General features: G+C 43.0%; 1 protein-coding gene across 4 annotated transcripts in view; it reads right to left on the bottom strand.

Moving 5' to 3' along the window:
- Positions 1-13206, bottom strand: part of ehbp1l1a (EH domain binding protein 1-like 1a) — a 70294-nt gene extending 57088 nt beyond the window's left edge. Inside the window, exon 1 of one of the 4 annotated variants that reach the window (XM_047385920.1) lies at positions 12841-13206. In XM_047385920.1, the coding sequence (XP_047241876.1) occupies positions 12841-12944 (104 nt within the window). In that variant the 5' untranslated portion in view covers positions 12945-13206. The remainder of the gene's footprint in view (positions 1-12840) is intronic. The other 3 variants (XM_047385921.1, XM_047385922.1, XM_047385924.1) reach the window with 3 other exon arrangements.
- Between the last annotated feature and the right edge of the window lie 858 nt (positions 13207-14064).

Raw genomic sequence — 14064 nt, 5'->3', positions numbered from 1 at the left:
TCAGTTTGTAACTGGGGTTTTGCAGCATTATTTAGGTTAACTAAGTGATATTTCTGTAATGTACTGTAATGATTCTTTACGATAAAAAATGGTTTAAACAATGTTTTCACTTTTATGATTATAATTAAGATTTAAAATGCTTTTTTCGAGCTTTCGTAACATGCTTGTTGGGCTGTATAAATAATAAATTGCCAGAAGAAGTGCCAAAGTGAGCAGAGCCTTCTCCAGCTGTATGGATTACAAAGTAGCACAGGACTGCCTCTCTGCCACATGATGCTGCCCACTGCTGGTAAACACTGCCTTTTCCCTCATTAAAAAGAATGCCAAATAATGGTGTTTGGAAATTTTTCCAATTTTGAAAAACAGTCGTGGTGTTAAAACTAAATGAGCTCCACCAATCATTTTCAAGAGCATGAGGTTGTTTTTAAAACTACAATTTGCAAGCTACAAGTAGCATGACTGCAGGCTGGTAACCTGAGCCAAGAGGTCAACTGATTAACCAGCTAGTATCAGCCTGTTAGACTCCCAGTGTTTCTCTTTAAAGAGCAGAACGACAAAATGGTATATATCCTACACAGTAAGCACTTTGTCTTGTTTTTGCTATATTTTTGCTTAAGTTTTGATAAAAATCAGAACAAAAAATGTTCTAATACTCGTACTTGTCGTCTCCTTCTTTATCCGGAACCGGGTTGTGGGGGCAGCAGATATAGTAGAGACGCCCAGACGTACCTCTCCCCAGACACCTCCTCCAGCTCCTCTGGGGGGAACCCAAGGCGTTCCAGGCCAGCCAAGAGACATAGTCCCTCCAGCATGTCCTGGGCCATCTTCTAGGCCTCCTCCAGGTAGGAGGTGCCTGGAACACCTCCCGGGGGAGGCATCCAGGAGGGATCCAATACAGATGCCCAAGCCACCTCAACTGACTCCTCTCAATGTGGCCTTGCAGCAGCTCTACTCTGAGCTCCTCCTGGATGGTTTAGCTCCTCACCCTATCTCTAAGGAAGTGCCTGGCCACCCTGCGGAGGAAGCTAATTTCAGCCGCTTGTATCTGGGATCTTGTTATTTCGGTCATGACCCAAAGTTCATGCCCATAGGTGAGGGTAGGAACATAGAACGACAGGTAAATCGAGAGCTTCGCTTTTCGGCTCAGCTCTCTCTTCACCACAATGGACTGGCACAGCATCCTCATTAAAGCGCCATCTGTGAATCTCCCGCTCCTTTCTCCCCTTGCTCGTGAACAAGACCCTGAGATACTTGAACTCCTCCAATTGAGGCAGGAGCTCCCCTCCAACCTGAAAAAGGCAAGCTACCATTTTCCTGTCAAGAACCGTGGCCTCGGACTTTGAGGAGCTGATCCTCCTTCACATTCGGCTGCGAACTGCCCCAGTGCATGCTATAGGCCTTGGCTAGAGGGGGCCAGCAGGACCACGTCATCTGCAAAAATAAAAGAGAAATTTTACTGGTCCCCAAACCAAACCCCCTTCTAGTGAAGGTGGACCACCAACCCAGTCTGCTAGTCCAGAGGCACGTTCCCTGACCGCCACGTAACGTTGAAGAGGCATGTCAGCCACGACAGACCCACAACATCCAGAGACTTGAGGTATACAGGGCGGATCTCACCACCCCTGAAGCCTTTCCACTGTGGAGCTTTTTGACCAATTCGGTTAAGCCTGGGTGGCGAATAGGGATGGGTACCTTTCCCATCTGAACCAATACGGTAACGATACTCGGTACCTGGGAATCGATACCCATACTCAACGACACCAGTTTTCGTTACTTTTCTGTGTTTTTGTGGTAATAAATGTTAATTCGTTTAATAATAAAATCTCCAAAATTTTCACTTTAACATATTTATTTCTCAATATATAAACTTTAATGAATATTTCAAAACAACATCAAGCTGTTTGTATTGTAACAGCTCAACATCAAAACCCTTAACTGACTATGCAGTGTAATGCACATATTAAAACTGAGCCATGTTTCTGGCTGCAGACCACAAGTTGCTAACAAATGCAGGCATGCTAATTGTGCTGAATGCAAGAGTTGTAGCCGTAGATCTGAGGCTGACATAGCCTGGGCCACGGCACACTTGGCCTCACGGTACCCGTCAGCCGCCTCAGGAGTCCCACAAGCCACCCACAGCCAATAGGACTCGTTATTCAGCTTGACGGCATCCACCACCGGGTTCGGGGATTGCCACCGAGGCAGACACGGCAAAGCTTATGGCCACAGCTACGGGCAACAGATGCAGAGAACATAGTCTAAGACTCTATGTCTCCAGCCTCCCCCGGAATCTGGTCAAAGCTCTCCTGGAGATGGAGCTTAAACGAAAATTCAACATGGAAGACTCACCACCCTGCCATGTCCAATCACTCCTCACTGGCTGCTCCAATCAACGGCAGGTCCGCACTCCTCCTCGGTCAATCATCTCCCAGGGCATCACTTTTAAAGACCTTCTGCATGGAAGACACTGCTCTTCTGCTGAGCTTCGACCCCCCTCCACCCCTTCTCTATCATAGGCTTCCAACTTCTTCCATACTAAGGCCTACGCCACCACCAGGATCGGATCCTGGGGGGGAAGACGTACCTAATCTTAATCCTAAAATGTTTATTCAAACCCACTTCATCCTCAGCGTTTACGTCTTCCTCAGGGGTCCGAGCACCAAAGAAATAATCTTTCATTAATCAACTCTTTAACCGTCATCTTGTTGTTTCTCCATTATGTGAGTCTTTCCAGGTTGAAATGGGAGTTGAATACCTTCCTGACCGAGGGCTCCACCAGACGTTCCCAGCAGATCCTCACTATATGCTTGGGCCTGCCAAGTTTGCCCGACGTCCCCCTTTTCCAGCAGATCCATCTCAACACCAGGTGGTGATTGGTGGACAGCTCAGCCCCTCTCTTCACCCAAATGTCCAAGACATGTGGCCAAAGGTCCGAAGACATAACTACAAAGTTGATCATCGACCTCCTGCCAAGGGTGTCCTGGTGCACAGTACAATTATGAGCACCCTGATGCTAAAACATGGTGTTCATTATAGACAATCCCTGACTGGCACAGAAGTCCAATAACGAAACACCACTTGGGTTCAGATCGGGGAGGCCATTCTTTCCAATCACACCCCTCCAGGTGTCAAACTGTCAAACTGTCGTTTCCCACGTGGGCGTTGAAGTCCCCCAACAGAATAACTGTGTCTCCAAGAGGGGCACTATCCAGCACCCCCCGACAGGGACCCCAAGAAGGTCGGGTACTCCACACCACTGCTGCGCTCGTAGCCCGAAACAACGTTCAGAGACCTCCCTCCAACCTGAAGGCGCAGGGATGTGACTCTCTCATCCACTGGGGTAAACCCGAACACACAGACGGCTGACCTGGGGGGCCTCAAGCAAACCCACCCCAGCTGCAACATTCCACGTCCCTAGAGCCAGTTTATGCACCTCTGCAGGTGGTGGGCCCACTGGAGGATGGCTTTGCGCTCTTGTTTGGGCTTGGCCCACCCAGGTGCCAGGAGGAGTAACCCGGCCACATGGCGCACACCGTTGAGTCCTGACCACAGGCCTGGCTACAGGGAGGGATCCTGACTCTGCCTTATCGGTCGACGTTACATGCCTTGTTGTAATAGTCCTCATGAAGTTTTCTGAACTGCTCTTTGTCTGACCCATCACCTACAGCCTGTTTGCCATGGGAGACCTCACCAGGCGCATTTAAGCCCCGGACAACATAGCATCTAGGATAATTCGAGTACTCAAACCCATCAAACACGTTAAGGTGCCGGTTGAAGTTCTAAGTTGATAAAGTTCATGTTCTTATATTATAACTATATTAATCAATATTTTATAGTGTTTTGCAGCAGAAGGAATATTATTTTTATTTAGTTTTAAATAAATATTTGACCATTTTATAAATTAAAGTGATACGGTGATTTTTATTCAAGGTTATCATATTGTGAGAAACCCATAGCTGACCAGTGCTGAATAAAAATATTTTTGTCTGAACAATAGATGCTGGACTGTTCACAAGAAAGAAAAAAAAAAGCTTTTTTAAAGCTAAAAATTATGATGGCCTCTTTCTTAAATGGCATTTCAAGTTAAATCCAAGATGCCCCACAGATGGTAGGCTTGGTGCTTTGCTCTGTTGTATGTTGGTTTTTTTTTGTTGTGTTTATTATGCTCTCTGCCACCATTCTGTGGTCCCTTTCACTAAAGATCTGCTAAACATCAGGCAGTCCTTTCTAGGCATTTTTCATCGAACCTGACTTCACTGATATCTTGGTTGCCGGCACAGCAGCTATATAGATTTACCGGAGGTAGTACACAGGCAGGCACACTTGTAAAGCTTCATCAGCAGGGACTCCAAACACCCTTAACCTCAAACCAACTGGCTAATGTCCGCTTCCTGGTTAAAAATGATGAACTGCTGCTTCTAAGCTCTAAAAACCTGAATTTGCGTGAATCTGCCACCCTCTGTTTCACCTAAACCTGGCTCAGTAAACACACCCTGGACTGCGTACCAAGGATGCCAGGTTTTCAGTTGTTTCGAGTGAACAGCAGCATGGAGCTATCAGGTAAGAAGAGAGGAGGAGGAATCTGCTTTTACATAAACATAGGTTGCTGTGCCTCGTCATTAGCCTCTGAACCGAATGAGCTTGCTGAATTTGTCATGTTTTACATCAGGTTTTGTGAGGACATGTGTATGCACAACAATAAACCTTGGTTCACTTCTCATCTACAGCAGTTGTGTAGGAACAAACAAGACGCTGACAACAGTAGGGGCAGGGTCCTGTATAAGCAAGCCAGGAACAAACTGACCAAGGAGATCAGGGTAGCTAAAAGAAGATAAAGCAAGAAGCTAAAACACTGCTTCTTAACTAATAACCCAGCTGCAGTTTGGAATGGTCTGAAAAAGCTCAATGTCCTATGAGCTACAATAGCTCACTGTCTACAGCCCTTCCCCCCACACTAAGCAGAGAGAGTCCTCGTCTGGCAGACGACCTCAACAGTTTCTCCACAGCTCCATAAATCTCTAGAGCTGTGTAAGGTTCCCTAATGCTTCAAACGCCGCACATCATCCCAGCCCCCAAGAAATGCACTATCACAGGGTTAAATGACTACAGACATGACATCTGTGGTCATGAAATCCTTTGAGCTGCTGGGGTTAAAGCATCTGATGGGCAACACAGGTCCCCCTGCAGTGTGCTTACCGGGCAAACAGGTCGGCAGATGATGCAGCTAATTTGAGACTAGCCTTCATGCTGCACCACCTCTACCACACAGACATACGCCAAGATCCTTCAACACCATCCTCCCAGTAATCCTCTGCTGGTACGTTCAGAACCACCTTGAGCTTAACCCGTTCAAGACAGTGGAGATGATGGTAGACTTCTGAAGAACAACCCCACTCACCATCCTCAACAACACTGTGTCTACTGTGGACCACTTCTGGTACCTAGGAACCACCCTTCCTTGGGACCTGAGATGGTCCTCACACATAGACACTGTTCGGAAGAAGGCCTAGCAGAGACTGTACTTTCTGAGCCAACCCAATAGGTACAACCTTCCACAGGCACTTCCACAGGTTATCTACTACACTGCCATGATTCAGTCTGTTCTATGTCCGTCCATCAATGTGTGGACAATAATCATAATAATAATCTTTAGTGGTTATTGCACATGTACATTACAACGAAATTTGTCCTCTGCATTTAAACCATCCCTTATAGGGAGCAGTGGGCTGCCATTGTGCGGCGCCCGGGGAGCATTCTGGGGCTAATGGTCTTGCTCAGGGACCCTGAGTGGCAATCTGTGGGATATGAACCTGGCCCCTCTGGAACGCAAACCTCCTGTTCTAACCACTAGGCCACCACTCCCCCAAGCCTGATCACAAGGCCTGATTACAATGAACAATCAGGGCCCGTATTCACAAAGATTATCAGAGTCCTCTCAGAGAGCTTTTATCTTAGCCTAAAAATTCTTGGCAAGGACTACTAGCTTAAGAGTGATTCTGTTAGTTGCTGAAAGCCACTCTGAGAAAGTAGACGACAGAAATTCCTATCTTAGTGAGGAGGTGTGGTTGTCCCTTGTTGCTAGGTGTGACGCTGTCTTCTAAGAGCTCTGATTAGTTGTTAAAAGAAACAAAAACAATAAAAACATGTGCTCATAGTAATCAATGGAGAAACATTAACCGACGATAGAACTTATACTGGATACAGAAATGTTTAAATCATGATTATGACTTAGCGAAATTGTCACACAGCATCAAAATGTAGCTCATTTATATGCTCATCATTATTTTCATTAGCTTTTATGTTTACTCACCATGCTGATCATTTTCATGTATTAATTAGTATTTCATATTAATTAGTTTCATAATAATATTAAAAGACAGCATGTTACTGTCATTGTCTTCTTGTATAATGAGCTTTAGTTTGGTAAAAACAAAACAGAGAAAAACAGGTGGAGAAAACAAAACTGGACAGAGTAGCAGATCCTGCCTCCCTCTGCTTCCACGCACCAGGAGCTATTTTAGTCTTAGGGTTCTTTGTAAATACGGGCCAAGATCTGCTGAGGGAATCATCAGGGCTGACCTTTTCTCCATCCAGGAGTTGTACATGTCTAGGGTCAGGAAAACGGCATCTAACATTGCTGCAGATGCCCAGATTCAAACCATGCATATTTGCACAAATTCAGCCACGTAAAAAAACACTGTATATATACATATTCACAAAAAAATTCCATTCTTATATATTTATATTTAAAATGACTTCATTGAGAGCGAAGAGGAATTAAAGTTAAATTCCTTGTTTGTGGCACAAACTTAGGGCTTCAAGATTCAAAAGTCCTTTGTTTTCATTTTGCTGACATCAAGGTGCCAGTCAGACAAAACCATGTGCAGGCCTACATAAAAAACAGACATAGAAAAAGAAAAAGCTATAAAAGTTCCAGGAAGAAATTAAAATGTACAGATTGTTGCACTAGTTATATTGCACAGATAATGTACTCTAATGTTGCAGTGTTCAGCGGTCTGATGGCAGCCAGGTACAAACAGTAGAGCCTAGCCATGTTGCTGCACAGACTACAGAGTCTTCTGCCTGAAAGCAGGGGGCAGAACAATGAGTGGCAGGGGTGAGAGAGGTCTTTCAGGGTTCTGGTTGCTTTAGCCAGCAGCTGATTTCGGGTGAGGTCATGGATGGATGGCAGAGTGATCTCAATGACCCTTTCCACTGACCTCACCACCTTTGTCAGGGCCTTTCTGTTTGTGATGTTACTGCTCTCATACCAAAAAAAGACGCAGCTGGTCAACACAATCTCAGGAGCATCCCCTGTAAACAGTGATGAGGTCTATGCAGAAAGTGAATCCGCTTGTGAGCCTTTTTTGCTATGGTTGAGATGTGCTGGAACATGACAGAGTGTTGGTGACATAAGGACTTAGGAACTTTGAGCTCTGTACAGTTTCTACAACAGGATCCATTTATAGTAATCTGCATATATGGGGGCAGATTTTTCCTGAAGTCAATCACCAGCTCTTTAGTTTATATGTTTTGCAAGAGTCTGCATACAGCCTCTACTCCTTTCTGTAGGCCTAATCTAGGTTGTTCTGGCCAATGTTGAAGAAAAATTATTTTTATCAACACAGAGACCAATGATTGTCACTCAGCTTTATTAATATCTTGCAAAAGAGAAGGATTTTATTACAGCATGTGCTCAGGAGTGCTTCCCAATCATTCTGACTAGACAAAACAAAAGTTCTCCTTATAACAGCTTCAACAGCTTTCAAGGTGATATCATGGGACCTAGACTCACTAGGGAGGGAGGTGAGGTGAAACCTGCAGAGTATCAAGTAGAAAACAAGGCAAGGAACTAAAATCTTCACAACATCAATCACTATTGTGTTGTCTGTGTACTTTATGATGTGGTCTGTTTTCATCTCTGCACGACAGTCATATGTCATCAGAGTGTACAGCAGGTTGCTCAGAACACAACCCTGAGGTACTCAGGTGAATGGTGGTTGAGGTGTTGTTTACCTGTGGTTCCTTATGGCCTCCCACCCTCTTATTTATCTCATTTAATTTTCAAAGATGCCCTGCAATGAATTGGCAACCTGTCCAGGGTCCACCCCGCCTCTCGCCCGTAGACCGCTGGAGATAGGCACCAGCCCCCCGTGACCCACTATGGAATAAACGGTATAGAAGATGAATGAATGAATGAATGAATGAATGAATGAATGAACTTTTAAAGACTGTACTCTACAGAAAACTAGAGAAAATCAGAGCATTTGTGATCACAACCCAGAAATGATAACAAGCTTTTTTAGAAAATCAGGTCAGTAGAGTCACTGTCATCAATTTCTCCAAAGGATAACTCAACCTGTCCCTCCAGGAAGGTGATAGAGTTTATCTAACTACTATTATTTATAAACTTCCAATCATCTCATTTGTCATGTTCACCATGAGAATAAGGCAGTTGGTCTCCAATTATTTAAGTACAGTGGCTTGCCAAAGTATTCATTCCCCTACAGCAGTGGTGCCCAAGTGCAGTCCTCGAGAGCTACTATCCTGCAACTGTTACACGCATCGCTTCTCCAACAAGCCTAAATGAAATGTAGCAGACGTAGCAGTCTGCAACAGGGATAAATCCAAAACCTGCAGGATCGTAGCTCTCGGGGACTGGACATGGTCCCCCTGACCCCTGACAGCTTTTCCACATTCGGTCACATTACAACAGCAACTTTTAGTGTATTCTTTATAAATTTTTGTGACAGACTACTAAATAAAATCTAGCATAAAATGATAAACTTCCAAATTTGTCTACGTAACTAGTAAACAGAGACCACCTGTGTGGAATTTAATCTAATAACAAATACAGCGCTGAAGGCATCAGAGGCTTGTTAGAGAACATGTAAAGAAAGGAATTTGGTTTACCCCTGACTTAACAAACGTCTTACACAAGAGAAACCAGCTTTGCACACTATGTAAGAAATACTTCCTATGAAGCTGATTGGTTGTATTTTCGACAGTTACGAAACCAGTGTACAGCAGCTATTAGGAAAGCTAAACATGATGATTACTTGTCTCAAACCACAAACTGTCTTAATGACTCAAACAGATTTTAGCAAGCTGTACAATCTCTTTCAGGACATTTCCACTCACCTGAACTACCTCACCACTTAACTCAACTCCAAGACAGTATCTAACAAATTGGAGATGCTTGGTCGTCGTAACAGGCCTCTCGGGATCAGCCTCTTATTACACTAACTTAACATGCCTCCAGCAGCCATATGTTCTCATTCTCTAACATACCTACTCTTGAAGTTTGTAAGGCTTTGAGGGGACTTGATCCTAAAATAAATCATCAGGCCCTGATAACCTTTCTCTATACGTTCAATTGGTAGTTGACATCATAGCAGAGCCAGTGTCACACATCTTTAAACGTTAACTACAAACTAATTTAATTCCAGATGTGTGGATTTTGTTCTTCCCCTCTTTAAAGGTGGCGGTCCAACTGCTCCAAAAAACTATCAGCCCACTTCTAAACTTTGTATTTTAGCTAAGGTCCTGGAAAGGTTTTTTGCCATCAGTCTGGCTTTATGGAAACAACACAGCATTCATTTAAGTACTAAAGGATATTGTGATAGCTCTGATTGCCAAAGACTGTGCTGCCCTTTTTATTGACTTGTCCAGGCTTTTGACACTGTAGATCATTACATGCTCTGTCGGAAGCTCTCAGAGATTGGTCTTTCAAACACTTGGACTGTTTTCAGATTATCTGTCTGGATGCCAGCAGTGTGCACAACACAGTGGTCTATCTTCACACTACATGAAAATCACAATAGGCTCCATGTTGGGTCCTTAACTGTTCACAGTTTATGTTATTAATGTCGGTCAAAATGTTGCTGAGGCCAGTATGCATTTATATGCTAATGACACAAAACTTTATTGTCTTGCAAACTCTGCAACATTGGTTCTTGAGCGTCTGCAGTCCACTTTTGATTTCATCCACCACATCTATTTAAACTGAAATTTGCTCTTAATGCTGACAAAACAAAGGCCATGCTAATCGCAAACAAGAAAAGGGCCACAAACTATACCGTCTATTAGGTCTACAAATGGCACAGCTATAGAGTTTGTAGAAACATATAAATATCCCTGCATTGTCATTGATAAAAAGCTCTCCTTTAAGTATCACACTGACCACATTTTGAAAAAACTGAAGTTAAAATTAGAATTCATTTTTTAATCTGATGTTTTGCACATGGATGCCCCAGCCAACTCCCTGCACATGTTGAATGTTACTTGTCACGGAGCCTTGCGATTTATAACAAAATATAAACCTCTCACACACCACTGTAGCCTATACTGTTAAACTGGCCATAATTATCTACCTGCAGACTTCTACACTGATATACTTTCATTTACAAAGTATCCTCAGCTTGCTGCCTTCCTATATACAGTCTAAGATGTCACAAAGACAGTACAGTCACAGCCTATGCTCACAGGATTGTATTTATTTCAGTCTCCCCTCAGTTTGCACAGATTGGGAAAAAGGCCCTTTCCTATTTTGCTACGTCTTTCTGCAATACACTGAAGCCAGAAGTGATATTGTCCAGTTTGATCCCTTTGGGACATTTAGAACACATTTTTAAGAAAAGGGAAAGATCATATTTAAAGTTTGTTCTTGCCTTTTAAGTTTGTTTATAACTTTCTTCTTTTCAGATGCCAAGGTAATGTTTTCTTTATTATTGTGTTGTTATTTTATGTTACTGATGTCTTTTGTCCATGCTACAGGTCTCTGTTGTAACTGACACCACCAGTCTCAGTAAGATTAAATGTCTAAATAAAAGTATTAAGAAACAGCTTTTGAAAATGAAGCAACACAGCAGACAGGTCAGGGGGAAGGTTGTGGGGACGTTCAAAGCAGGGTTAGCTTCTAAAACAATATCCGAAGTTTAAACATCACAACAAGCACTTTTCAATCCATCATTTAAACCTGAAAAGAGTATGGTACAACCTTATCTATCTAATATCTATCCTTCTAAACCAACAGGTCTGGCAAGGAGACTATTAATCAGAGAAACAGCCAATAGGGCCACGGTAACTTTGGATGATCTGCAGGGATCCACTGCTTAGGTAGGAAAATCTGTTGACAGGACAACTATTAGTTTGTCACTCCACAAATCTCCCCTTAATGGAAGAGCGCTAAGAACAAAGTCATTGTTAAAATAAAGCCATAAGAGGTCCTGTTTGACAAAGGCCATGTAGGGGAGACACAAACATGTGGAATAATACAATTTATTCAGATGAGACCAAATTTCATCTTTTTGGCACACAAGCCTAACACCATGTGTGATGGAAACCTAATACTACACATACTCAACATCCCCAGTATGAACGCATGGGGGTAGTAGCATCGTGTTGTGGAGATATTTCCCTAAGTAGGGACAGCGAAACTGGTCAGAGTTTAAAAAATGATGGATGGAGTTAAATACAGAACAATCCTGCCAGTCAGACACTGAAGACTGGGGAGGAGGTACACCTTCTAGCAGGACAGTAGCCCTGAACATAAAGCCAGGACTACAAATCGATGGTTTAGATCAAAGCATATTCATGAGTTAGAAAGGCCTAATCCAGACCTAAAGCCCTAAAACCAACTGACAATCTGTGGCAAAATGTGAAAACGGATGTTCACAGATACTCTTCATCTATGACAGAAATCTGGCTTTTTTACAAAGAATGGTGGACATAGAGGGTACTGAATACAAAATGTATTCCACACTTTTCTGCTTTATAATTATGGACTTTCTTGCTATTCTCTTAGGTACAAAATGAGCTAAACCTCACCCACCTCCTCTGCCACACACACACACACACACACACACACACACATACCATTACAGCACCACACCAGGTGAACTGCAGATACAAGGCAAGATGGATGTTTCCAAATTGTGACACTTTCATCTGAATATGGCAGCTGAAATCGAGACTCATTGAACCAGGTAACATTGTTCCAATCTGTTACTGTGAGCGAGAGAACTGTATCCTCAGTTTCCTGTTTTTAGCTTTAAGGAGTGGCAGCTGGTGGGGTCTTCGGCAGCTGTAGCCCATGTAGGATGGATGGATGGATGGATGGAGGATGGATGGATGGATGGATGAGTGCATAAATAATAAATATCCTCACAGAAACAGTGGACACCATCTGTAAAGCCGACACCATCTGGTCTTGCAGACTCCCTGTGGGAACCCTTTAAATTTGACAGGCTTAGGTGGGAAGTTTCCACACCCCATGTAAACAGCAGCTGATGTTTTGAGTTTGGATTGGAAAAACAAACGCGGAAGTAATACTAGCGCATGAAAAAATAACGAAACGAAAATATATTGACATAATGAGTAGCACTGCAGGCGAACCGAAGGGAAACCACGCAGATGCAGCGATTAATATTCTTTCCAATTTAGCTAGAAAAGCCTCTTGTTCAGAGTCATGGCAGGAAACTAAATGATCAAGACTGAATCTAGAACCAAGAACTGTAACTATGTGTTTTTCCCCGTAAACATTTCGATATTAGCTGTATGCTGTATTATTACTTCCGCCTGGCCAGCTGAACTGTAAAGAGTATCGCTTACATGTATTCATTTGGACTCTTGGATTAAACGGCTAATGGATCCGCAAGTCTCGCTGCTCTGTGGTAACTAGCCAGGGAGAGGGCTCCGGGTGGAGTCCGTGCATCCCTTTCTGGTTACATCTGTCAGTCCCCTTAATGTGTGTTGGAGAGAACCAAACGCATACTGTGAGGCATGGTTAGCCTCATTCTCTAATAATAATAATTATTATTATTATTATAATACACCTACCATTTATCTGTACATTCTATTCTGAGTTCTTGAAAGGAGGCAACAAACTGGAACTTTGACGCCTTCTTCCCGACTCGCTGGAGCCTCTTCCAGACTGAAGTCATGTCTGATTCGATAGTTCCCGCAAAGAGATCAGAGCGGCATTACAGCTCAGAGGGCGCAGACCCCCGCTGCTTCACTGCGGGGACGAGTGACAGCGATCCACTGGTGTCCACAGAATAAACTTGCGCCCCAGATAAGTCTGGGCTGGCATCAAGCTAGCGTGGACAAACTGGAGTACGCAAGTCAAACACTTTCAAAATAAAGTTCTTGTAAGAGACCGTTTGTCTCAACGTCAGGGGTCACACCGGGGCATTTTGAATACCCGCAATCATGCCCAATGGTTCGACAAGAACACAAACTTGGTGTTCTGCCAACTTTGTGGCTTCAGTTTTCTTCAGGTAGTCCAAACTGTCGTTTCGATTACAGTGCAGAGAGTTTATAGGCGTATTAGTTGAACTTGCATTGACTTAATAACGTTATATCCAAACATTAGTTTTCAATGTAGTTTTGTTCTAGTACAAACTGATCAGTTAACTAAACTATGGGATAGGTATGACATAAGCAAAGATAAAGCTGCCGATCAAATGATTATTTCAATCCAATCAGCAAGTTAAATTTAATTATTTTCAGTGTTACTTGAAATGTCATTATAAGAGTTAGCCACGGCATGCAATCTTCAATAATTTACTGTAAAACGGGCATACTGCTGCTCAGCATATTGCAGCTAAAACGATAGTTTTCCAGAGCACTGAAAACGTTCAAATGAGAGGTTGTGTTGCAGTAAAGAATGCTTCAGAATGTGCAGAATTGTCCAGCAAAAGCCGGTGTTGTCTCATCCTGAGGAATGCATTGCCACCAGTATATTATTATTTTTATTAGTATTATTATTATTATCATTATTATTATTATTCGACCATACTGTCATACTGAACACCCACACTTCCTGATATCCCATGTAATTGTGGGTGGCTTGACTTTGCTGTCATGAGCTTTACAAGTCACACTTTTGTAACTTCCTCTTGTACAGAAGTATCCATTGATTATAATGGGATCTTATATGAAGTTCTAGATCGCTACCATAAAACTCAAAACCAATGATAATAATTCTTCTATGGAATAAAACACAAACTGCACAGAATGTTATTTAAATTATTATGCGCTGGTTTAATTTCTCTTTAAGGA

This window comes from Girardinichthys multiradiatus, chromosome 14, assembly GCF_021462225.1.
Source record: "Girardinichthys multiradiatus isolate DD_20200921_A chromosome 14, DD_fGirMul_XY1, whole genome shotgun sequence".
NCBI classification, from domain to species: Eukaryota; Metazoa; Chordata; class Actinopteri; order Cyprinodontiformes; family Goodeidae; genus Girardinichthys; species Girardinichthys multiradiatus.
The sequence above is the reverse complement of the archived record's forward strand: the minus strand, read 5'-3'. Positions and strand labels throughout refer to the sequence as shown.